Source organism: Staurois parvus, unplaced genomic scaffold (genome assembly GCF_062004578.1).
Source record: "Staurois parvus isolate SC_StPar_1 unplaced genomic scaffold, SC_StPar_1.0 ptg000087l, whole genome shotgun sequence".
Taxonomy (NCBI): domain Eukaryota; kingdom Metazoa; phylum Chordata; class Amphibia; order Anura; family Ranidae; genus Staurois; species Staurois parvus.
This window is the reverse complement of record NW_028317883.1, coordinates 1,178,465-1,205,024: the sequence shown is the minus strand read 5'-3', so window position 1 is coordinate 1,205,024 and position 26,560 is coordinate 1,178,465. Positions and strand designations below refer to the sequence as shown.

Here is a 26,560-nt window from a genome sequence, read left to right as displayed (position 1 = left end):
GTATAACAGCAATGGTTTTTTTTTTGTAATGCAGTGTGCATTTTGTTTGAGACCAAATACAGATTCAATACTCTAACAAGTTAATGAGAAAGGTGTAGGATAAATGTCATGCTTAGTCAGCATTAAATCTGTACCTTTTTGTTATTTTTTTTTTTTGCTCTTTTTTCTGTCTATCCTTTTAGCACTATTTTTCTTCCTGGGTGCTTCTTAAGTTGTTTGGTTTGGCTATGGCGAAATAAAAAAAAAAAAAAAGAAGGAGGGGGGATATGGAGAACATTTTGAAATTGCACAGGTAGAGCATTTATTTTTTTTAAATGTTTATTATAGAATATTAAAGCTGCCTTACATTATTTTTGTGTGTTTAAGTGAATTTCCAGCATTTTGTTTTCTTCCAACATTGAATAAATATTTTATATAAATGTAGTGAAGTTCCTTTATGGTCATTAAACTATTGCCAACTACAACAAAAGTAACACCAGGTTTAAGAAACAGTTGTGTATCCATTCTATCTCTACGTCTCACATGACATCCTCTCTACAGTCCTAGAATCCATCAGTCCTCATATACGTTCTTTTTTTGTTTATTTGTTGGTTTTTGCCATAACTAAGTTCAAAGGGCATTGCTGGAGTATCATATAGCTATACTGGGACTTGAGATGAGATTCATAGTGATTGGCCATTAGCAGGTATAGTATAGTACAGTTGTACTTAAGTGTAGTTTATTTGGATTATTCCTGAAGCCACAAGTAACAGGTGACATCACACTTCTCTGTATTCGGAAATTAAGTTATTTGGTCTGCTTATATGAAACTGCCTACTCAGCTCTGAGAACTCTTCCCTAGCCTGCTAAAGGTATGACCTCAACTTAGCCTGCTAAAGCCATGGCTCATACATTAGCTACACCCAGTAGCCAAGGACAGAATTCAGTGCACAAATGTTTGGCACCAGCCAAGGCTTTAGCCCATCAGGGTTTGTATAACTGGACACAGATTCCAGTAAAAGCATACAGTGGTGAGTTGCGATGGCAACAAGATCCCCAATGGAGACGTGAAGGGTCAAACACACAGTGGGCATCAGCAGAAGGTGGGGAATTACTTGCAGGCTTATGACAATGGATGGAGATAGAGGGTGTTTTCAACCCAGAGAAACTGGCTGAAGATGATATCCATCCAAATTGTTAATGTGGCAATGTAAAAGGGTCTCATGAGTATGTCACAGTACATCTATACCAATTGCCAACAACGGTCCATAATAATCAGAAGTACTAAGTACTAGATAATCATCACTTTGAATGAATCTGTCTTACAAGTACTCTTCAGGAAACCTGTGTTTTCCATTATTATATTTGTGCCCACAATAAGAAAGCATACGTATACCAAAGAAAAATCACCATGGAAGGACGTCACAGAAGCAAGTGCAACGAGATCTAAACGGCATTAAGGACTTAATATTATGGGACTGTTGAGGAACAAGATCCTCAGTTTTTCGGTTGTGTCTCTTATTATTAATATGGACTTATTACATCCAACACAAGATATGGACTACAGATATTGAGATGCAGAAATGTGGTCTGTAGATATAGAGAATTTAAATAGTCTTTTCAAAGAGTTTTTTTTTTTTTTTACTCAGAAGGTAACAGCAAAATTCTGAATATTAAAGAAGATTACACATAAATCATTTTTTCACTGGCCACAAGGGGCGGACTGTTAGATGTGAAATCTTCATTAATGGATGTAAATAATGTTATAATTACAAGTATATTTTAGTTAGATGGAAATATACAGTATATAAACCATTGAGTGTTTTGCAGCATCAAACTCATTAGATCAGCCTGACAGCTCGTGAGGAGAGAAATGCCTATAACCGGCATTTCCTTATTTACATGTGATCAGCTGTGATTGGACACAGCTGATCACATAACCGAGCCGAAGTCTTCGGCTCTTTCCGTTGATCCGCTGTGTCCAAGGGACACAACGCACCACCGATCGCTGTGCTGCGCGCCCCCCGGAGCCACACACGAACGGTTAGAGTGGGAGGACGTCATATGACGTCCTCCCAGAACGAGAGAACCGCCTTGCGCCCATCATTTCCTTATATGGCGGGCAGGAGGCAGTTAAATACACTTCGTAAATGCAAGCAGGGCTAAAGCAAGAGAGGAAGAAGCGGCACATGGCACCAATCAGTTCTTGCAACCACAAGAAGCATGCTGATAAGCGAAAGTAATGTGACAAAACTCATATGTGCTGCTTCTCCTTTCACTATCCAGTCACAGGCTGCAGTGGGTCCAAGACCACCTGGGCTCAAAGGAAGTGATGCTGGCAATCAAACCAAGAACATTTTATAGCAGGACAAATGTATTCAGAAGAATTCTCTGCGTTGAAATTTAATAATGCAGCCAAAGCGTTATTTTTATTCTATGTTTTAATGGGCTGTTCATTTTTATCATTTTATTTTTAACGGACGTTCTGCTTTAGTCAGTTCAATCTCAATTCCACTTCATGTATGCATCAGTAAAACAGCAGTAAGGGTACCAGACTGAAAGCGTCCTAGACAACAGTATGCTATAGAATTTGTCAGCACCATTTGCCCAGTACAAACAGCAAAAGGAGAAGGAAAGAAATTCAAATGTGTACAAATGCTGTCCAAGTACGCCTCCTAGTGTCAGGCTAAGACCATGCTTACTGGTTGTACGAGTTTACTACCGTGTTTCCCGGAAAATAAGACACTATCTTATATTTATTTTTCCTCAAGAAGACACACTATGGCTTATTTTCAAGGAATGTCTTATTTTTATTAAGTATGGTAAGTATGGGGAGCAGCAGTTTACTGGTGTTTGTGGGGGGTGAGAGAGACCTACAGACTGTTGCTGGTCAGTGCTGGGGAGCAGCAGCTTTATTGGTGTTTATGGGGGGTGAGAGAGACCCACAGACTGTTGCTGGTCAGTGCTGGGGAGCAGCAGTTTACTGGTGTTTATGGGGGGTGAGAGAGACCCACAGACTGTTGCTGGTTGGTGCTGGGGAGCAGCAGCTTTAGTGGTGTTTGTGGGGGGTGAGAGACCCACAGACTGTTGCTGGTCAGTGCTGGGGAGCAGCAGCTTTACTGGTGTTTATGGGGGGTGAGAGAGACCCACAGACTGTTGCTGGTCAGTGCTGGGGAGCAGCAGCTTTAGTGGTGTTTGTGGGGGGTGAGAGAGACCCACAGACTGTTGCTGGTTGGTGCTGGGGGAGAGAGACCCACAGTGCTGAGTAAAACAGCAGGCACAGCTTTACTTCTTCCCCCTGAGAACACCCAATACGGTACCTAAAGCAGAGCGTCCTGCTCCTCACTTCACTGAGGAGACTTTTACTTTCACTTTCTACCTCTTCACTGTCTCCCACTATAAATCAACTTGCAGCACAGAATGATTGGGATCCGACCTTGTTGATGGGGTTGCCCGTAACCCCTCCCTTCACCTCTGAGATAGCAGCTGTCACAATGGGGGAGATGAGAAGGGCTGCCCGTCCATCACTATGTCTTATATTCGGGGTATGGCTTATATTGTGCAAATGCTTAGAATTCCTGCTACAGCTTATTTTATGGGTATGTCTTATTTTCGGGGAAACACGGTAGTTTGATGTATGTGTGGATCACCGATTCAAAGAAACAGTCTCAGAGCTTATCACACAAATGTTGCAAAGCTTAAAGTCCAATCCAACCAAATATTAATTCTTCCTACTAGGGAAAATCAGGGTTGTGATTCAGCATTGAGATGTAAAAAAAAGTATTCTTAAAGTGTAATAGTAAACGGGTAAGGCAAGATATAACAGACGTCTCATCTGAGCTGGCCATTTAACAGAACAGCAACGTGATTAGAGGAAAGTGACAATGTTGTGGAAATAAAAACATGTAATATAGTTAAGTGAATTGAGCCTACAATAGGTCATATTAAAAGACCATGTGCTTTTTAAAAAGATTAGTTTACTCACAAATTATGCCGTACTTATATTAGCTGGATGACAAAATCCAATTTGCAGAGTTAAGTAGCGTCTGATCCAAGCTATCCTACTGTTTACTGTGCCAAAGATTTCCTACTCCTGGTACAATAAGACAGAGGAATGCTTTCACAGCTGTGCTATACTGCCATCTACTGGAGGTTGGAACACTTGCAAAAAGAAATAAGTCGCCATATAGCCCCTCCTCCACCCGGCATGCCCTAATTTTGGGAAAAAGCATTACATAGTTCCAATAACACAGAGGGACCACATCACCTTCTGACAATAGACAAAAAGAAAATGATTTACTTTAAGGACAAAAAAAATATTTACTTTACTGTCCAAGGCAGAATAGAGGAATTCTATTACAGTCAAAATGCCTGGAAGCAGTCCAGCTCAAACAGAATGGCCAATGTTGCCTCTTCAGGGTGCTCCAGGCCAAAACACTGCTCCAGCCCAGATTGGAGGAAGGACAGCATATGGTCCAGGGTGTATCCTCTAGGGTGAAACTTCCCACATGACACCATGTGAAGTTCCCATGTTGTACCTTCCAGGGGTCAGAGTACCACGTCACTATGGACCAAACTGGTGCCACAAAGATCACCAAAATGCTTTCCATCTCGATCCTGTGAAGCAGTCACAGAAGAATCCAGAGGGAAGGGGTATATCGGCCAGAGCTGATTCCATGGTTCACCAGTGCATCCACTGCAAAGGCCTTTGGATCCCTGTTTCTGGCCACAAACCTGTCCCAATTTGGCAAACAATCTATTCCCTTGGACTGTTTCTGTTACTAGGACACCTCCCCTAGCCCATCATGCTGGCATCTCTTTTGACAGCCATCCAGGTTAATGGAAGAAAGGTCTTTTCTGATATCAGCACAGAGTTGGTCAGCCACTAAGTCTGAGATTTCCTGGCTTTGTTCCACTCAGTCAGCACACTGAGCTACAGATGCCTGGAGTAAAACTGGGCAAACATTACTACCACAAAAGAGGTCATCGTGAGGCCCAGTACCCTCACGCAAAATTGGACTGTAGGATGCTTTTTTGAATGCAGGGACCAGACAGGGCCTTGGTCAACACTGGATCGCGTGGCAGAAACATCTGAGGCTAGAGCCACGTTCAAGACTGGGCCCAGGGACTCCAAGTGGTGGGTTGGATCCAACGTAGACTTCTGTAGGTTGAGAATCCACTTCAAGCTCTGAAGTATCCACATCATCCACTGCATTCTGATTGCCAGGGCAGAATGATCCTTCAAGAGAGTCCTCCCATTATTAGATAATGTGGATTCCCTGAGAGCATAGCAGCACCAAGATCAGGTTACGCACCACAGCCAGACCCAAGGGGCTGTGAACAGGTCAAAGAAAAAAAGCAACAAACTGAAAGTGCTACTCGCCCACTGCAAAAACCACCAAAGCAGGGAAAAAAATAAATACTCATCCTTGATGTCTTTCAATGCTAAAAAGTCCCTTACTGCAGTGATACAATCACAGACCAGGCCATTTGCATCTGGAACTGTTGGACCCACAAAAAAGCGTTGAAAACCTGTGCGTTGAAGTTTGGGCTATTGGGCTTTGGAACCATAAAAAGGTTTGAATAAAAGCCCTGAAACCGATCATTGGAGTTAACTGACACAGTCACTCACTAAGAGTTGAGTTGATAAAAGGCAGCCTGGAGGGCCAGCTCACCAGAAAGGCCGGAAAGTCAGAGGACATTAAGCCAAGATTTGGTACAGAACAAAACTACAGCCTGTAACCATGGGACACCACTTCTTGGATCCATAGATCTAAAATGCCCTGAGTTCAGGTGGGCAAAAAAGACAAAAGACACCTACTCACTTGTAACTGTGGAAGTGCCCCTTCATTGTGAGAAGGACTTGACAGACTGCCATGGGCACCAAAGCTTTCTTCTTATTGGGTGCTTTTTTCACTCATGATTTCAAAATAAGTGACTTTCTAGAGATCTCGATCTCCATTAAACGGAATCCTTTCCAAAACTGTCCTTTCTTACAAAGTGTTTCTGTAAACCATTTCCAGATAAAGATCTTGGGCATCTGTATGAACATAAGAGGCAGGTGAAAAATTTGGCACAGGGATTTCCGCCAAACCATCTACACAGCACAATGCTATAAAAAGGAGCTCCAATGTATGGAGTACTAAGGAATCCATCAGGATGAATCCTGGGTTGTGAATTACGCACCTGGCCCAGATAGCCAGAGCTTGGCAAATGGTTAAAGCCACCAGCATCAGTTGCATGGTCGAGAGCAACAAAGCAAAAGATGCTCTAAGGAGAGCTTCTAACCTCTTGCCCACTGTGCCTTTGAAGACTGGAACATCTTCAAATTGAACCGTATGGAATAAAGGCTTTGTCGAAGCCAGACCCTCAAGGGAGCTCAGCACTCCATCATATCTTAGTTGCTGATTTTAGTTTGAAAGAAATTGAGGGAGAATGCCCATCCACCAGGGAGAAGATCTCAGACTCCGAGGATTTACTTTCCACTTTTTCATCTTCCTCCCCTCCATTATCTGTAAACAAAATTGTCACTATGGACGAATCAGACAATGACTCAGCAGGGGATGCTGACTGGTGGTGTTTATGCTTTGCACATCTTGTAGACTCTATGAGAGCTTGCCCCATCAGGTCTGTCAAAAAGACAGAAAATTCCTCCCGTGATAAAGAGAAGGAATGGAGAGGGTACTAGAAAAAATAGAGGGAGACTCCAAGGTAAAGAAACTAAGGTCCAAAGTACCAGAAGTAGTTTTTATAGGACTTCTGAATAACCTCATCATGGCCCTGATGACAGTATGTTATTGCCTCCCCCCTTGCTCCTTTGCCCTTCTGTTGTAGCATCCCGTTTTTTTTTTGTTTTTTTTTAAGTCCGCAAACGTGCAAACTAGAACGAAAAACCCGTAAGTGTTTCACAAAAAAGTGCAAGTGCAAAAACACCACACAAAAAGTGCACTTAGGGGTGTGTTTTGACCTACCCCCGAAGGGGTTGGACCACTACCCTGATCCCCCGGGGCACGAAGCTCCTGACAGGGACAAGGTTCCCGTTTGGTCCTCCTGGCCAAAAGGCCTGGTGAACCACCTTTCCTTATGTCCAGCCGAAGCCGGACATCCAGTACTTGGTCGGGGGGCTCTCCCGAAGAGAAAACCCCCCAGGGACAGGGGAGGAAGGAACCAAAAGGCTACACATGCTCCCCCTAGACTTCAGGGCAGGCCCGAGGACCCACACCCTCCATCCTGTGAGAAAAACACACACATAAGTAAAAGTGACAAACGTGGGGTGAGAAAAAATAAATAAATAAATAATTAAATAATCTATAAAAATAATACCTCAAATCAGTGCAGAGACTATTTTTGCAAAGCAGAAAAGGGTGCAGCCATCCTGTGTCCCAGGACTAAGGTTGCTGTTATGGAGACCCGAGCCACAAACTGCAGAAGAGTAAAAGCTAGCACTGTAGTGTGCCTGTCCACAGAAGAGCAATGTGCTCAAGATGGACGCAAAGTCAGGGGTAGGGCAGCATACCTTCTACAGAGTGCAGAGCTATGCAAAATGGTCACTGTGGGTCAAAAATGTGTCCCAGGACTTAAAAGTGGTGCATGTTATGCATATGGCTGAGATACACAATATAAAGTGGTAGACCACGGCTTCGAAAAAGAAGATTTACAAGCCCAAGGACGAGTGTTGGTGTTTCACTTTTCAGACAGGAAAAAGAGACTGTTCAAAGCAGGGTAAGAGGTTCCATAATGAGGAAAGGGCTGTGAAATAGTCTGAACAATCTTGCAAAAAGTAGCCTGAAAATGGATGAAAGTCACTAAGAAAAGATTGTAATAAAAGGGTAAATACTTGATACTTCACAAACTCTGAAGAGAGAAGGTACCATTTTTCAAAAAGGTAAAAAAGAAAGCAAAGGTCAACCAAGAAGGGACCTTCTGAACTCCCTTGGTCTTAGGAGAAACAAAGGTACCAGTGAACCTGGAAAAGGCCATCGAAAGTAAGGTCCATCAGAAGGACTTGGACTGTGAGAGCTGCTAATGGTTCCGCAATTAAGTTGCATTACATTTACAACTTACAAGAGTAGGTACATTAGGAGATGCTGAACAGACAGATACCTAACAGCAAATAAAACACCTGTAGGAATGTGAACCTTGTGGACCAGGAGATCCAACAGATTGCAACATTCGATGTGGTGGCATGTGGTGAGGTACACTGTGCTGCATTCTACGCACTGTACCAAACACAAAGTACCTCAGCAAAGCATTATGGTGTGAACCAGACACACAGAAATGAACTTATCTATGCAGATGAATGCAGTTCAATGAAGCCCGTGAATGAGCCCATTTTGGGGATGAAGAGGTTAATGTTAGTGTTTGCAACATTTGGAAGAAGAAAAAAAAAGACTGCGCAAAAAAGCAAATTTGCCTCTCACAAGCTTTAATATAACATTTCTACTGTGTAGGGGGCTTTATATAATACATATATTAATATGGAGCTATGCGAGTTTATTTGTGACTCACACATGAAGGAGGAGTAATCTGACCCTATCAGGATCATAGGTTTCTTCTCATGCCTATTTTCAACCTTGCAAAGCCTTACCCGGTCTTCTTTCCAGCCTTTACTCTGCACATTGTGGTGACATTTCACTGCTACTTATCATAGTGGTAATTTAGCTACAGATGGAAACTTTGCTCCAGCAGTGATTAAAAAAAAAAAAAAAAAAAAGTGATGTGCAGAGAAAGGATAAACTGTGATAATGCAGCCATTACGGTTTATTAAACAGTTACCTTTGCTTGATAGCTACTGGGGAGGACTTCAATGCCTAAATGCTTGGGAGGTACAATGTCCCAGAACCCAGCTGAATGAACAGAAATCCCCCCTTACTTAAAAAGTAGGGGCATACGCTCATGCAGAAGGCTCAGCAGAGGAGTTAAGTTGTAGTGCTCAAAGTCCTCTGCAGGTCCTCTGAGTGGGAGGAAAGTTCAGAACGCTTAAGGTCGTTGTGCTCCTTCAATTCCCCTCCTGCATTGAAGCAGGAACACACTCAACCCACCAGTGGCATTGATAAGGACAGTTCCAAAAGCAGGTTCGAACAGGCAAAACTCTCTGAAAGAAAACAGAGTCAGATGATCCTTGGAAAACACACACACGTTCCAGATTAGAAGCATCACTTTATCCTGGGGATACCAGATTAACAGGACAGAACCAGTAGAAGAACATGGGCTGAGGTCACTTGTTGCAGCGGGATTGTCTTCTGTGCATCTTTGACTAGACATGTTGCACTGCATAGCGGAGAACATCTAGGCCCAATATTGCAGAAGGCATCACAACTCTAGCAGCTGGTGCTAATCAGGGATGTTACCAAGACTTGATGACCAATTCACTGTAGGCTGGCAGTGGAAGGAGACTGGATGATCTACATGATGCATGAGAAGCAGGAGCAGAAGCAGGATGGTGCTTCCTTTAGGCTGAAAGAAGGGAAAAAAGCGCAGAGTGTGCATACACAACACTCCACCTAGGAGATATCAGCATTCACAATGTCACTTTCCTCAACCTTAAAATGTTACTGTAAGATGTGAGAATATTTTAAAACAGTGCCCAATGGTACCAGCGGTGGGGTAATTCCCACTGCTTCAGCCCGACTGACCTTGCTACAGTGAAGGAAATAAGTATTTGATCCCCTGATGATTTTGAATGTTTGCCCACTCACAAAGAAATGATCAGTCTAAAAATCGAATGGTAGGTGTATTGTAGCACTGAGAGACAAAATAGCAATAAAAAATTCAAAAGAAATGCATGTCTAACAAATGATGCACTGATTTGCATGTTCATGAGGGAAATAAGTATTTGATTCCCTATCATTCAGCAGGATTTCTGGCTACCAGGTGTCTTTCATAAAGGTAACAAGCTGAGATTCGAAGCAGCAAGGCCCAATTACAGCTTTCCAAAGCCGTTGCTGAGAATATACTGAGAGATGCTATACAAAATAGTTCAAGCAGAGTTGTGGAATTCTTGAGTGAAGTCAAGAAAAAAAGTTAATGTTGCATAAAGTTAATAAACAGATAAAAACTAAAAGTGAGGCTAGCAAAAGAAAAGAAAATATAAGACTTTTTCCCCGCAAAGCCGAAAACCAAAATATCCAACCACCTAGAACACCTGCAAACACCTAAGCATTCCGATAGGGGAGCGGTTATGACTGATCACTTGCAACAATTTTCTTTTTCCCCCCAATGTCCCAACCTCCTGTATGTGGCAGTTTAACCCAACTGTAATGGAATTCCTACATCCCTTAATGGATGATAACGAAATGCAGAGAGTCCAATAATAAGATTCCCTTTTATAATGGCAATAGTTACTGAATCAAACCAGATATCTAACCAAAACAGTTATCAAGCTTGAGCGGCCTGAATATATGCAATTCAAGGATTCAAAAAGACTGAAAGCCCTGATCCTCCTTAGGCATGCCTCAATCCAGTGAAGGTACTTCAATCTCAATAGTCAGTCCTTCTGCACTGTAATGTGGAATGCCAGGGAACATTCTTTTAACCTCCCTGGCGGTCTGAATATTTTTGAATGTCAAAGCGGTACATTGTTTTTCATGGAAATTTCAGTGCCTGATGACGAATTTCTTCACGAATCACTATCACTCAATTCTGCAAGGGTTTCTAATTCACTATGACTGTTCTCTAGCTGGTCTAAAACCCATTTTGACCTAAAGGGATGCTTTTTGGATGCCATGGACGTTCTCAAGTTTCCAGGCAGAAAGAGCAGTAAAAGTGCAGGCAGGGCACAGGACAAAGCACTAGGGTGCAATGGTTTGATACAGTAATGTAATCCTAACAGATTACAATGTATTGTGTGTGTGTGTCAAGTTTTGACTTTTTTTAATCTTCCACCGGTTCCACCCCTCTGCGTTGCGGCGCTCACAGGGAAGGGAACCCGAAAGACGGATGCCGGTATAGGCCAGAGGACATCGGGGGATCACAGGGACAAGGTAAGTTACACTACACACACACTCTACAGTGTAATCCCAAGTGTGGCTCGGGGTTACCGCTTTTGGTACTGAGAATTAACCCCGAGCCACACTCAGGATTACCGCTGGGGAGGTTAAGCTGAGGGTTGTATACATAATGAATTTGAGTTCTAGCGTTCCCTGCGTCTACAGAAACAGTTTTGTTATTGTTATATATGTACAGTAATGTCTGTTGTCATGCCAGATTCACATTAAATGGGCCTAATGTATTTAGATTCTGAAAGCAAACGTGCTGTAAGCTTCAAATAGTCACATAATAAGCTTCGATTTCCAGTACAAGTTAGCAGATAATATTCAGAGTCTAATCTCATTAGGGTTACCCAGACTCTATACATGAAATCCAAAATGTCAAAAATTGGTTTTGCAACATTGCTGCTATCTGGTGGACCATTCATGTACACTACTCATTCCATTTAGTCTTCTTACTTATTCAGGTTTTTCTAAAATGCCATGAAATATTTGAATGACTGTATGGTTACCTACTTCATTACTTGCTCTGTAATTCTGTGAGAGGTTAAACAAACTGCAAATGATAATAACGGAACTGCAGGAAAATGAGCTAAATGTACAGTTGGAAAATATGCAAACTGTACTACCTACCAAAGTTTTTTTCCATTACGTTTAGCCAGGCTTGTGAATACAGAACACCATAAGGGACATTTTACCCGGTAAATTTACACAGACGGTAGAAAATATAATGTAACTAAATTATAAAAGAGTTTCTCTTTGAAGTGACTAAATCACAATGTAAATATCCTGTAGCTGCAAATGCAAGTTATATTAACTAGACTGACAATCAGCTGTATGCGTCAGCTCCAATGATGTGGGTTAACTAGTCTTTCAATATATGTGGTTTTAACCACTTGCTGCCTGCTAACAGTACATTTACTGTTAGTGAGCGGTACAGCCAGGCACTGCAACATACCCATACATCGCGGTGAACTTCCTGGTTTTCAGGTGCACATGCGCAAAGTCGCGTGCTAACTTGTGCTGGATTTGTCATTGCCCCTTGATGTTAACTCCTTCTCAGCCAGTGTGATTAGTACAGTGTACACTGATCACTGTCACTAGAAACAGCAGTGTTAGTGAGTGTTCCTCCCACCCAGTGTCATTTAACGCCAGATTGTCCACCACACTGTCACAGTATAAGTCGCTGATCATCAGCATTACTAGTCTAGTCTCTGTATGGATCAGTATCTTGATCACGTTCAGAACTATACTAATGTTCCCATTAGTATAGTGTCCCCCAAAACACAGCTTGGTTTTTACCAAAGACATGTAGCAGAATACATTTTGACCTAAATTTATGAAGAAATTTGATTTTATTGAATATATTTTATAACAGACATTAGAAAATATCGGGGAGGATGGGGGGGGTTTCCCCAGAGTTTTTGGTCTGTCTTTGCTTATATAATAAAAAATAAACAACCCTTCTCTTCAGGGAAGCCTACCCCACCCTCAGCTAACTGCCGATCTCCTCCACTCTTCATACCACTCCATCCCCCACAGCTATTTCCTCCTGTACCACTATCCCCTTCCTCCTAGATTGTAGGCTCCAAGGAGCAGGGCCCTCGAACCCCTCGTGTATTTAATTGTGTTGTTACTGTACTGTCTCGTTTACGGTCTCCCATTATAATGTACAGAGCTGAGCAAACTGTTGGCGCTATATAAATCCTGTATAATTATAATAAACAACCCAAAGGTGACCAAATACCACTAAAAGCACGATTTGTACCCAAATGAAAGTCGTATAATTTTTTTCACATGGTGTTGCATGACCGAGCAATTGCCAGTTAATGTAGCGCAGTTCTGATTAGCAAAAAAAAATTAGGTCATGTGGTTAAAACAAGAACACATGGGGGTTGATTTACTAAAACTGTAGAGTGTAAAATCTGGTGCAACTGTGCATGGTAGCCAATCCGTTTCTAACTTAGGCTAGCTCAATTAAAGCATTAAAAAAAAAAAAAAAAAAAACGAAAGCCGATTGGTTTCAATGCACAGCTGCACCACATTTTGCACTCTAAACCCCATTTAGGTTTTTTTTTATACTTCTCAGTTATGCAATGGCATGCGTCTTCTTAGGATCTAATAAGAATGTATCTGATATACATACTGTACACATGTACAGTATAGCTTTTAAAACGGTTTAATGAATTTTTGTGTTTTCTTTACTGTCTAGTGTGAAGCCCTGACAAAGGGGGAATGCTGAGCCCCCGAAACACATTGGCTTTTGCAAAATAAGGACTATACAAGCTTGTGTGGCACATACAACCTTTCAAAACTTTCCATACTGAAGAGACGGCATTCTTACAGATATGTTCCACTGGTTGATGCATAACTAATTAAGCTGCCACTAGGAGAGGTGCATGTTCAAATTCAATGTAAAGTGTTAGTACATGCTGCCCTTCAAATCTAGTTATGTAGTACATTCCTTCTGGTCACAAAATAAGTCTTTTCTGGAGGTGGAGTCCAAGGGGCCGTCTCTGAATGTGTCCCATTGTCGATCTCTGCCTCGCTGGCCATATAACATACCAGGAATGGCATTCACAGCAGAAGAGCAAATTAAACCAAATTAAACACCTTCCTCCATACCTTTTAGTGTAAGCTGGCTAAAAGAAATACCTAACAGGAAACCTCTGTTCTCAACACAAGGTTATGCATGTTATATATAAAAAAAAGCCCCTAATCACAATTAAGCCTGACCATACTGTAGATTATTCTTATACAGGATTTATTTAGCGCCAACAGTTTGCGCAGCGCTTTACAAAATGAAGGTAGACATTACAGTTACAATATAATTTGGTACAAAAGGAAACAGAGGGCCCAGCTCGTTAGAGCTTACAATCTAGGAGGAAGGGTTGAGTGATACAAAAGGTAATAGCTGTGGGGGATGAGCTGATGGACGAAATAAAAGGCAGTTTACTAGTTAGAAGGAGGATAGGCTTCTTTAAAGAGAAAGTTTTTCAGGGATCGTCTACAGGTGGATAGATTAGGATATACCCAGACATATTGGGGTAGGGAGTTCCATAGGATGGGAGAAGTTCGGGAGAAGTCCTGGAGGCGAGCAAGGGAGGAGGTGACACGGGAACTAGAGAGCAGGTTTTGGGAGGATCGAAGAGAACAGTTTGGTTGATATTTTGAGACCAGGTTAGTAATGTAGCTGGGGGCAGATTTGTGGATGACTTTGTAAGTTGTTGTTAGTATTTTGAATTTTATTCAATGGGCAAGTGGAAACCAGTGGAGGGATTGGCAGAGAGGGATCGCAGACACTGAACGGATGGAAAGGTGGATGAGCTTGGCGGCAGTATTCACGATGGACTGGAAGAGGGATAGCCTAGGTAGAGGAAAGCCAATGAGGAGGGAGTTGCAGTAGTCAAGGCAAGAGATAAACAGGGAGTAAATTCAGAGTTTTATGGTATCATTGGTTAAAAAGGAACATATTCTGAAGATGTTGTGGAGGTTGTTGCGGCATGATTTGGACAGGGATTGGATGAGGGCCTGAAAGGATAGTTCAGAATACAGGGTTACCCCTAGCAGGGAGGGGTTGAAAGAAGGAGGGAGGGAGGGCTGGAAAGAAGGAAGGGAGCGAGGGCTGGAAAGAAGGAAGGGAGCGAGGGCTGGAAAGAAGGAAGGGAGCGAGGGCTGGAAAGAAGGAAGGGAGCGAGGGCTGGAAAGAAGGAAGGGAGCGAGGGCTGGAAAGAAGGAAGGGAGCGAGGGCTGGAAAGAAGGAAGGGAGCGAGGGCTGGAAAGAAGGAAGGGAGGGAGAGGAACAGAATGATCAGGCATGATCTGTGCAGCGGTGACAAATAGCGATCTCCTGTATGGCTTTCAATGAAGCAGCTGGAAGCCGATTCTCCTCCTCTCCCTCCTGCGGCTTTCAGCTACTTAATAGAAAGCCATACAGGAGATCGCTGCTGGTCACCGCCCCCACACACCCCTAGTCAAGGCGCTGCTAGCCCCCACCTTATTTCCACTCGCCCCATTCGAGGGGGTGAGTGGAAATTTCGAAGGCAGCCTTAAAATATAATTCTGCTGGAATATATTACACAAGTACACTGGTATGATTAATCTGTCAGAGTTTATGCTTCTATAGCTTTCTGTACTGCCAGCTATGCACGCAGTGCCATGAAATACAATTGCACATTTTAAAGTGGACATAAAATAAAATCATATTAGATGGAAGTATTGGTTACCTTTGCACAGCTTCCTGGTCAGGCTCTCCATCTGAGCTCTCTTCATCCACTGGGGTAACCACAGGTACTGCCTATGACGCAAAGCAAAACAAAAAAAAAATCAATGTGGAAAATAAAAGGAAAAATCAATGTGGAAAAAAAAAGGATAAAAAAAAAAATTCTTACAAAGCTCTGCTTTCAGTTTTTACTAAATCCTGAGAGCAGAGTTGTTTAGCGTAACATTTTACAATTAGCTCTTTTCTAGCATTTGCAGTCTAGACATCATCAATGAACTAATATAAACATATGTAAAATAATAGAAATGAGAGGAAGACATGGAAGTAATATGCATAGCTACTTATTTATAAAAAAAAAAATGAAAAATCTCTTCTATACTTTTCAGAACATTGCAGACCCAAGAACTTCAGAAAACTGTTGCCAAATCTGACTCATGCACTTTAAACAAATACACTCACTGGACACTTTATTAAGTACACCTTGCTAATACTGGGTTGGATGTTCTTTTGCCTTCAGAGCTGCCTTAATTCTTCATGGCATAGATTCAACAAGGTGTTAGAAACGTGCCTCAGGGATTTTGGTTCATATTGACATGAGTTAGTTTGCCTTTCTATCATCTTCAACCCATTCCCTTCTGACCTCAACAAGACATTTTCATCCACACAACTGACTCACTGGATATTTTCTCTTTTTCAGACCATTCTCTGTAAACCCTAGAGATGGTTGTGCATGAAAATCCCAGTAGATCAGCAGTTTTTAAATACTCAGTCCAGCCCATCTGGCACCAACCAGGTCACTTTAATCCCCTTTCTCCCCATTCTGTACCTAATAAAGTGGCCAGTGAGCATATATGGTTCTGTTTACTGTATCCTCAAAAAAAAAAAAAAATCATAGATGTGACTTGCAGAGGCACAGTAAACATGGCTGCAATCCAACTCCCATGCAATATCAGCACGTATGTAGTTTATTTTGTATCTGTAAGCATTTTCTATAATCAGGTATCTAACAACAGAGAAATCTAGCACTCACAGTTGTCATTGTGACAAGTGGGGATGGTCCACGTGGCCTCTTCAAGAGCTGTTGTGCGTGTAACTGGATGTTTGCCCCTCCATCAGATGCTCTACGCCCAAGAGGCCCCATGCCATTCAGAAGCTGAAGGGTTGGAGGCTGCAACAGTGACTGTTCCTGTGTGTAAAAAATGCAATCGGTAACTTCTTTAATGACATGCTTAGAAATTAAAATCTGAAAAAAATTAATCAGAAAGAAATATACATTTTCTATAGTGTCCAATAGTCAGGCCTGCTTTGTCCATTTGGCTGTTCAAGAACTGTGGACCAGTTTGGCTTAATGACAACCGCAATGTGAGGAAAACAGAAAAAAAGGACTTCTACAGCCTCTTGTTTCAATACAGGTCTTTAGACCATCCTTACCGCCTACCCATTGCTACAATTAGGGACCAGTAAAATAATATATTAATGGAACAAGAAAGATTACTTTACAATAGTGTAAATAAAGATGTGATACCTCTCTACCTACAGCCAGCACGTCAGCAAATCTACTGTCAGGAACCTACCTGTGTCCACCTGTTACATTTGCTGTTGTGTCTGCTTTCCTCTCAGGGTCCTGTTGCATTGCCAGTTTAATGTCTGGCTCTCCCTGCAATCTGTACCTGCCTTTTTCATCTGCTTAGGTGGGTTGTGCACGTGCAAAAGTATAGGTAAGGCCTCATCTTCTAATTGTTTGTCCTCTTTTAAATGGGTATTACTAACCATGCTACAGTTGCTAGTAATAGCATTAAGCTAGGGTAGATTCTGACACTTTGTATAATGTATCATTGGTCTCTGCTCTGGGTCTTGTGATCCTATCCCTGAAGTGTTTCTAGTTCCATTACCTGTACTCTTTTTTCCCTCAGGTTGTTTTCACTGCTGATTCCTGCCTAGTCCTAATCCTTGCTACCTGCCTTGCCTGTTCTATCTGACCAGCTGGACTCCCTGGATTTGAGCACCTACATTGACTTGACTTCACTAGAATGCCATCTGCCCTGACCATGTCTTTGTCAATGACTATGCCCTGCTCAACCCTTTCGCTTAGATTCTTGGCTCAATACCCCAGGCACAACCTTGTCTACCTACCATCACTTCTCCTTAGTGTTTAGTTCACCTTCATTAAGAAGGCCTCCAATTAAGGTCTGAATCTGCTGCTTCCAATTCTGGTGCTTAGGTCCAGAAGGAACACAATCACTAGCGACTCTCATAAAACAGCCTTGAACGGTGGCTGCTAAAGATTAAGTGCTCCACATCTGTGGTCATCAGACCTCAACAGAGACCAGACATTTTATTGCTTACAGTGAGAACAACATTTTGGAACAAAAAGTAAAAAATATGTCAATCTAACTAACAAGACTTAAAGCAAACCTGTCATACTTTTTATTATTATTAAAAATTAAAGTCCTTCCTAAGGCTAGGTTCACCTCGGAACCAGCACACCTCTTCTCACAGCCGCAACCACCCACACAGTGAAACGCAGGAGATTCCATTAGAATAATCCTTATCGGATCATCAAAAACTTCAGTGAGAGAAGTTCAATTGTTGTGAAGACGACTTCAGGGTGCCCAAGAGAGTCTAGCAAGCGCCAGGACCGTCTCGTAAAGTTGATTCAGCTGCAGGATCGGGGAATCACCAGTGCAGAGTTTGCTCAGGATTGGCAGCAGGCAGGTGTGCATGCATCTGCACGCACAGTGAGGCAAAGACCTTTGGAGGATGGCCTGGTGTCAAGAAGGGCAGCAAAAAAGCCCCTTCTCTCCAGGAAAAACATCAGGGACAGCCTAATATTCTGCAAAAAGTACAGGGATTTGATTGCTGAGAACTGGGGTAAAGTCATTTTCTCAGATGAACCTCCTTTACAATTGTCTGGGGCATATGGAAAAAACCTTGTCTGGAGAAGAAAAGGTAAGCTCTACCATGAGTCCTATGTCATGCCAACAGTAAAGCATCCTGAGACCATTCATGTGTGGAATTGCTTCTCAGCCAAGGGAGTGGGCGCACTCACAATTTTGCCTAACAACACAGCCATGAATAAAGAATGGTACCAAAACATCCTCCAAGAGCAACTTCTCCCTTCCATTCAAGAACAGTTTGGTGACGAACAATGCCTTTTCCAGCATGATGGAGCACCTTGCCATACGGTAAAAGTGATAACTAAGTGGCTTGGGGAACAAAACATCGAAATGTTGGGTCCATGGCCAGGAAACTCCCCAGACCTTAATCCTATTGAGAACTTGTGGTCAATCCTCAAGAGGCGAGTGAACAAAAAATCCCTACAAATTCTGACAAACTCCAAGCATTGATTATGCAAGAATGGGCTACCATCAGTCAGGATGTGGCCCAGAAGTTGATTGACAGCATGCCAGGGTGATTTGCAAAAGAAGGGTCAACATTGCAAATATTGACTCTTTGCATAAACTTCAAGTAATTGTCAATAAAAGCCTTTGACACTTATGAAACGCTTGTAATTATACTTCAGCATATCATAGTAACATCTGACAAAAAGGATCTAAAAATACTGAACCAGCAGACTTTGTAAAAATTAATATTTGTGTCATTCTCAAAACTTTTGGCCTTGGCTGTACATACAAGAAGCATTAAAATGATTTTTAAGCTGGCCATACACTGTATGAATTTCAGCCAGTTCCTGAGGAATGGTTGGAAATTTGATCACCGAGTGGCCCTGTTGACTTCTTCCACCCAACATCCCTCAACTGAAAAATCAAAGGAACCTAATGGAAAATTGTCAGCCAAAAATCATCTGCATCCAATTAGATGCAGACACTGTTAAGGTAATTGACAGCCAGCAGTGCCGGCTGTCAAAATAAAATAGACAGTGGGAGACTTCTCCATCCATGCTTTATGCTGCAGGGGGAAAAAAAAAAAAAAAAAAAAACTGTATCAGTGTATGGCCAGCTGTACATGGCCACTGTCCCACTATCCACTGAGAGAGCCTCAGTGGCTAATAACAATGATAGGCAGTAGCAGCTGGGATATCTGCAAGTCAGAGAAGTATAATGCGCATACAGCACTCCTTGACAGTTTCTTGATTAATAATGGTAACAGGTACTTCACGGCGCCCACTCTTCGGCAGGACTTTTACTTTTAAAACATTTAAAAGTCCCAATTTAAAGTATATTTCCACTTTAGCAGTTAAATTATTGAAACCCTATTAGATGCTTATGCCCATTCACACAGCATACATAAAGGAAATTTTGAAAAAAATATTTCTTAACCTTTAGAGGTTTATTAATAGAAGGGTTCATGGCAGGCTGCAAGCATTCCTGAACAAGTTCAGAGTGAATCTGTCCCAACAGAAAGGCTAAGGAGAGGCAGTTTCCTCTCACAGTGCTAAACCCATTTTTAAAAGTTATAGTTCAGAGAAGACAAACACATTGTATGTCTGCTTCACTGAAACAGGATTTTCCTATATGCCTGGCAGGTCTCCAAAGCACTACCTGCTGATTCTGTTGCGGGTGTCTCCTTTGCCAAGCCAGCTGCAATGGAGACACCTGTGCATGTGAACTGCCAGTGGAGGCTATGTGCATTCATAGACAAACACGGAGTCATGCAAGCCACACCCCTGCTCCTGAGAGCTGCAGGAGCCAGTCATGTGCATACCCTCAATTCCCCTCTGCAACCAGGATGCTCAAGAATGGCACTGACCATGAAGGAACCAGCAGCTGTGAGGAGGACACCAGGTAAAGGTTTAAAGGCTGGGAGAGACCAAACAGTGTTCAGATCTAGTTCACACTTGTAGGCATAGTACAGGCATGATCGGTTATGACAAACAGCTCCCCAACTGCTTTATAAAAAAAAGGAAATTGAATAAGATTTTTCAGTGCTGGAGTTCTCAGAAAACAGCATCTAAAAAAGTACGAATCATTTTTAAATGATCTTATATTTACTATATTAGAGTAATGCTGTGTGAATGAGAACATGTAACAAATATAAAGCCGATGTCATCCCAATTTAGCTGCAAAACTGGAAATACACTTTAAATCTTAACTCCTTCACACACAAGGGTAAAACAAATCTTAACGTCTAAGCACAATTTAGCAACTTTGACATGTGCAAAGATCTTTAGACCGGGGCCCACAGTGACACCCCAGTCTTTGTGCTGGGAGCGTGCAGTGCGGCGCACTTCCAGCACAAAAGACAGGTACGCAAATATGCGGCCGCACAGAAAAAAGCCCAGTTCTGTGAGGCCGCATATTTGTGTGACATTGGCATGAAGGGGTTAAGATACATATGTAATATTTCTTTGTCCTCACTGTGAATTGTTCAGGTTATATTTACCTTGTATTCAAGGTGACCGCTGGGAGGCATGTTCTGCATTGGCAACAGTGGATGAAGAGTATTTGCGTTCTGTGTCACTGGAAGGAATGGTGTCTGTGGAGTGACTCGTGGGAATCCAGGAATGATCTTCTGTAGTTCCTCTGCTCCTCCCTCACTGCTGAAAAAGATTTCATATTCAATAAACACACTGTGCGGTATATAAGAGTGTTAACACATGGTCACAGAAAAATCTACCAGCTTTGCTTATTGACATACATTTTCCAGCACTTCACAGATCATCAAAGTTGTCTGAAGAAGCTTTATTTTTTTAAATATGTGATCATGCCTGACAAAGGGTCCTGCACAGCTCCAAAACGCTGCACATTTCTCTTTGTAATGTGATCATTCAAAAAAAAAAAACAAAACTTTTTTGGACAACTATGATGATCCATGGTGTGCTGGCAAATAAGTTTGTTGACCTGTGATGGTTAGTTTCCTTCTGGATGTTGCTACAGCACCCACTATTGCTGAGTGTGACCCAGGAATGTGTGATGGGAATATTAACAATATAATATAAGTGTGCTTATTATACGCAACCACTATTGAAAATGACATGCTAACAACTAAAATGCCGAAAAGCAGGTATACATTTTCAACAACAAAGGGGAAGAAGGTGGTGAAAAAGAGTTAAGTCTGAATCTACAAGCCATCAACAGCCAAATAACAGGACAACAAAATTAGCAAAAGTAGACAATTTCAGTTGTTAGATTAAATCCAAATGCGAACATGCATATTAGTATGTATCACCCCCCCCCCCCCCCCAATTTTTCCATGCTTGCATTTAAGTATTAATGTCACTAACTGTGTATCTGGCACCCCAACTGTGTGCCGCCTCATTGACAGATATCGAACCAATGCCTCTGGTGAAGGCTCTTCTCCTTCATCACTGTCCAGATTCATGGTGCCATTTGTCTAAAATTAAACAGAAAAAATGCAGAATGATTATTACAGCACATTATTTAATGTAGCAGAAAAGTACAGAAGAGGGTTGTGCTGCATGTAAACAATGTATTAGAAAAACAAAGGTGTCATGCTTTGCCTCTTGCTTCAGTACCAAGTCATTGACCTAGAACATGTGTGCAGATAATGGGCTCTGCATTTTCTCTGACATTCTTGATATGTATACTTGTTCTGGGCCAGTGGCTAAAAAGTATTGAAGCCAGAGGATGACAAACAGAATGAATTAAAAGTAATCAGTTAAAGCCCGCATTATTTGTCTATTTGTTCTAAATTGAGGGAAACTCCAACATTTTAGATTTGTCCTCCACACAAGAGGTACATGACAATTGTCTAAAAGGGATGCTTATTGCAGAGAGGGGGAATTTCCCTGACTTTGGGAGATTTTCCTTATTACATCTCTAGGACTGGGAGTAAAGGGAAATTTCCCCAATGGTGGACAGATGGTGGAAAAATATCCTGGCAGGAGTTTCAACCCTTCCCTACTCTATCCAAACCTAAAACAATTTTTGTCTATTCTGTCACTTTAAAAGCAGACCTTGCAGTAAAAACCTCCCTTAGTAGATCCAGTCCCTCTTCCCCTGTTTAAACTGCAATGAACATTATATACAAGTAGCAATTTACCTCTACTACTATGGAGCAATTTTAAAGGGAGCCTGATTTAATAAGTGGATTTTGCCTTTTTAAAACACAAAGTCCACTTTAAGGCACACACTGAATTTACTTAAAGGATACGTTCACCTTACAGAAAATGTTACACGTTACACACGTAATTCAGGTGCAACATGCTCCAGACTAGCACTCTCCATCCCCCCTCCCTGTGACAGCAGGCAGGGGATCTTCTTCCTACACCCGCTGTCACATTTTGAAAATACAGTGGCTGTGTGGGGCTCTGCCCACACAGAGGTGTCACAAATTCACAGAGTTCTGTGAATGAAAGAACTACAAGTACCGACAGGCCATTGCAGCTGATGGCTTGTATTTTTAAATGAACTGTGAGGGTGCTGATGAGCAGTGTAGTAGTTCATTCACAAGCCCTGCAACTTGCAAAACAGTCAACCCATATCAGAGATATGGGCTGAAAACTGCAGGGCTTGTCTGCAGGAGTCTGACATTGCACCCCTGATCCACTGATCATGGGTGTAATGCTTTGCAGACTCATGAAGGAAAAATAATAAATGCACATTTTCCTGCAAAAATATGTGCAGTTATTATATGTTCCCAAAAATGTGAACTTGGCCTTTAACTTTAGGACCTATAACTGGGATATGTCAGTTAAACAAATATGATGGCAACCTTGTTACTTGGATAGCTAGTCACAGAATGCTCAGACACAGCATTCATGCCTCAACAGTTCCTCCATGTGAGTTTTTCAAGACTGTCACTTCAAATGCTTACATACATATAAAGATTATAAAACAAATATATAAGCATTTTTTAAGAAAGACATCATAGTATTTTGCTGCCTTGTGTCACATTTATCAGTCTGAGGGAAAGGCGACATTTAGGGCCGATTTTGAACATTAGTTGCCTCTCCAAAAAAGAGCTAAAGTCCAATTTTGCTCCGATAAAAAAATAAGTAGCGTACCTCCAAATGCACACAAGACCAATGCTGAGGTGTGAACAGCTCCATAACTTATCATAAACGCTAGTTTAAATGTGCTCAACATAGATGTGAACAAGAAAAAAGCTTCATGTCAGTGCCCAATCGACATTCCAGCTACCTTTTATTATTGGTAACTCTGCACATTACATTCATGTTATGACTTGTGATCCTAGCTATAATAGACTATTCCAAATCTTGGTATTGCAGCCACTAATCATTCTGCTTACCTCCACAATTTGGTTCTCAGGGTTGATGAGTTGGACTTGGGGCACATTCATACTGATGGCACTGCCACCTGTATCACCCTAATGAAACAAATGTATATATCAGACAACTACACTTGGAAGATCACTTTCCCACACTTGAATAGTGACAGACAAGCTTTACAGGAGGACTTACTTGCAATGGAGAAGCAGGGTAGGACACAGGGCGAGGCGCAGTTGGTGGATTTGGTAGGCGAAGAGTTTTATGCCTTTTTAAACGTTCGCACAGCAAACTGTAGATAGCACTGTAGTTATCATATGCTTCGGTCCTCAAAGACTGATCAGAGAACAAGAAAGGTAAGAGAGTTCAAAGTACGTTCAACAAAGAAAAAAAATTAAAAGTGCATCTAAAGCTTTATATTAACTTTGTGGTAAGAGGGATATTCCCAGAACACCAGTCATGGCCAGAAATACAAGCTCTCAATCTGAGTGGGACTAAAAGGTGCCAAATATCAGTCTGAGACTGTATAGTATAATCATACAATTGTACTTTATTACATATACAAAAAAGATTTTTAAAAACCATTTACACCAATATTTAAACTGTCAGTGACCAAATATTTTGGGAGTATATCCCACCTAGCCTCTCAAGGTTTCAGGTTCCATTTGACTAGATTGCTATTTATTGTCACTGATTGTCAAGTATATGAAATATTTACATGCTATATGTTGTGGAGGGTTTATACTTCTGGGTTTTCAATGCCATTTGTGTATCTGCTGGGAGATTCACCCTCCCTATGTCTTGGTGACCATTATCACAGGGACCGAAATGACAGGAATTTCAAAAATATGAGTTGTTCCTGGAACAGGAGTAGAGGGGAAATATTCCAATAGCAAAACGTATTCTAGAAACTGCCTAAAATGAGAGTTCCTTTTAATTTGGAGAGATTTTCCTTTACTTCTTCCTCTGTCTGAAGAAAAGAAAAGGCCCCTCTAAGAGTACCAGCAGATTATGGTTAGGGATACACCGAAATTTGGGTGGCCAAAACATATCGGCCGAACATAGCCCTATCTGCATTTTGCCAATAGGAAAAAAGTGAGCCGATTTAGGTGCCGATAATGAGAGACCCGACGGATTATTTGGCAGGGGGGTGTTGGGAGGCTGAGTGTAGTACAGATTGGGGGGGGGGGGGGGGGGGGGAGGTAAGGGTTGGGGACGTGACAGAGAAAGGCAAGAGAAGAAGTAAGCAGTGTATACAGTGAGGGCACAGTGTATACAGACAGGCTCCCTCACTTGCCGCTGCCGAATGTCATTTCCAGTTTTTAAATGCAATTGCAGGCTATTTTTTTTCCACTATAGCCATTCATTCGCCATCGCAATGCTGCTAGTTTAGTTGTTTACTTTAGCGACACGGCGAATGACAGCTCTTTCTAGGAGTTATAAAGTGAAGAAAAAATAAAAAAGCCAACAATTGCATTTAAAAACCAACAATGACAATCAGTGGCAGCAAGTGAGGGAGCCTGCCTGTATACACTGCTCCTCTCCTGTCCCCTCCCTACACACACTGCACCCCCCCCACAAAAAGGACCTTTAACTATTTGTCCCCCATGTGATAGCAATACAATCATAAGTTAAAAAAAATAAAAAAACACACATTAGAAAAAATTTGAGCCTCCTCACCCCCACATACGCAGACATTTTGGTTTTCGGCCAAGTACATCCTGAATTTTCGGTTACAGTACCAGAATTTTCATTTCGGTGCACCACTAATTATGATAAAGGGATACATTCATAAAATAAATAATAAACGCACATCATTTGCAGGTAAGCAATGTGCATTTATTTTTTACACTATAGAGCATTGCACCGTGATCAGCAAATCACAGGTGCAATGTCAGGCTCTTGCAGATTCTCATTATCACTGTCTGTCTGTACAGACAGTTAATGAACTGCAGGAAAAAAATCAATGAACAACAAGAGCACTCACCAGCACCCTCAGTTCATTGAGAACTACAAGCTGTCTGCTACAGTGGGAGACAGAACTTGTAGTTTATTCATTCACAGATGTGTGAATGAATGATGTTGAACAAGAAAAAATATTTATACTTATTTAGGCTCTGCAGTGAGAACCGAGCGATCAAACACCGCTGATTCCGCAGTTCTCCCCTTCACTTTGAGCAGAGAGCCATGATTGTCAGTCTCCGGTTCTCGGATGTTCCCCTGCAGTGCTCACTAGAGCACTGGGCTGTGGAGGGGATGGCTCAGGCTCTAAACCATTATCCTGTCATTAATTCCCAGTAAGCATGTTATTGAATTGCTGCTACTCTTAGAGGTGCTTTTTCTTAACCAAATATGTGTATACAACCTCACAAGAACTGTTAGGACTGGATGACGACAGCCTTGGAGGTTGCTATATGCCCAGGGTCATTGTTTGTTCTGAAGGACAACTGTTCTCCCAAATGAGGGGTATAAACTGTAGAATGTCTACAGAACAAGAATCTTCATAATGGATCACACAAAAAACAGCAAGGGATTTAGCTGTTTGTTATTTCCAACTCTTTGTCAAATAAAACCAAAAGTTGGCTTTATATATATTAGATATTCTTAAACTAATTATGCACAATGGGTTTAAAAAATGCCGATTTCACGGGCACTTGCCAATTATTTTTGCAGCCTGTACGAGCACCTCTATGTTAGTCTGTGTGTCCATACACACATAGGTACTTACAGGCATATTAGAAGAGGAGTGTTTAAATCAAAAGTGCGTTAGGGATGGGAGCTTTTGAGCAGAAAAACCACTTGAGATGTTTGAATGTTAATGGATCCCAATGGCCAGAATAAAATAACATTCTGGCCAATGGGATCTATTAGCGTTCAAATGCTTGACGCACCTATATGCATAATGTGCAATTCACAGCTTTTCTCCTGCCAGGAGTTCTGGCCTTCAGAGGAGACAAGCAAATGTTCAGTGTGCATGAGGTCTTAGATCTGATAGGAACCAATATGGAATCTATATAGGACATTGAGGCACAAAGGACAACAGCTAAACAGATAACAGGAGATTGTTTATTTCTGACCAATCGCACAATCACCTGTAAAGTGCGGTCTTTGTCTAAGCCCATTTCCACCATAGTAATTAGAACTTGCTCATTGATAGGCTCCCTCTGCCTCTCCATCTTCACATGCTGGCATTCTGCTATTAACTGAAAAATGATGCAAAAG

The 26,560-nt window shown here is 41.8% G+C and overlaps 1 protein-coding gene across 2 annotated transcripts in view; it reads right to left on the bottom strand.

The window, feature by feature from the left end:
* SIK3 (SIK family kinase 3) overlaps nucleotides 1-26,560 on the bottom strand; it is a 229,702-nt gene that overhangs the window by 57,706 nt on the left and 145,436 nt on the right. The window contains exons 8-14 of one of the 2 annotated variants that reach the window (XM_089670146.1): nucleotides 26,431-26,541; nucleotides 23,534-23,674; nucleotides 23,362-23,439; nucleotides 21,374-21,483; nucleotides 20,533-20,689; nucleotides 16,220-16,375; nucleotides 15,194-15,264 (exon numbers count right to left, since the gene is read on the bottom strand). In XM_089670146.1, the coding sequence (XP_089526272.1) occupies nucleotides 15,194-15,264; nucleotides 16,220-16,375; nucleotides 20,533-20,689; nucleotides 21,374-21,483; nucleotides 23,362-23,439; nucleotides 23,534-23,674; nucleotides 26,431-26,541 (824 nt within the window). The remainder of the gene's footprint in view (nucleotides 1-15,193; nucleotides 15,265-16,219; nucleotides 16,376-20,532; nucleotides 20,690-21,373; nucleotides 21,484-23,361; nucleotides 23,440-23,533; nucleotides 23,675-26,430; nucleotides 26,542-26,560) is intronic. The other variant, XM_089670147.1, reaches the window with a different exon arrangement.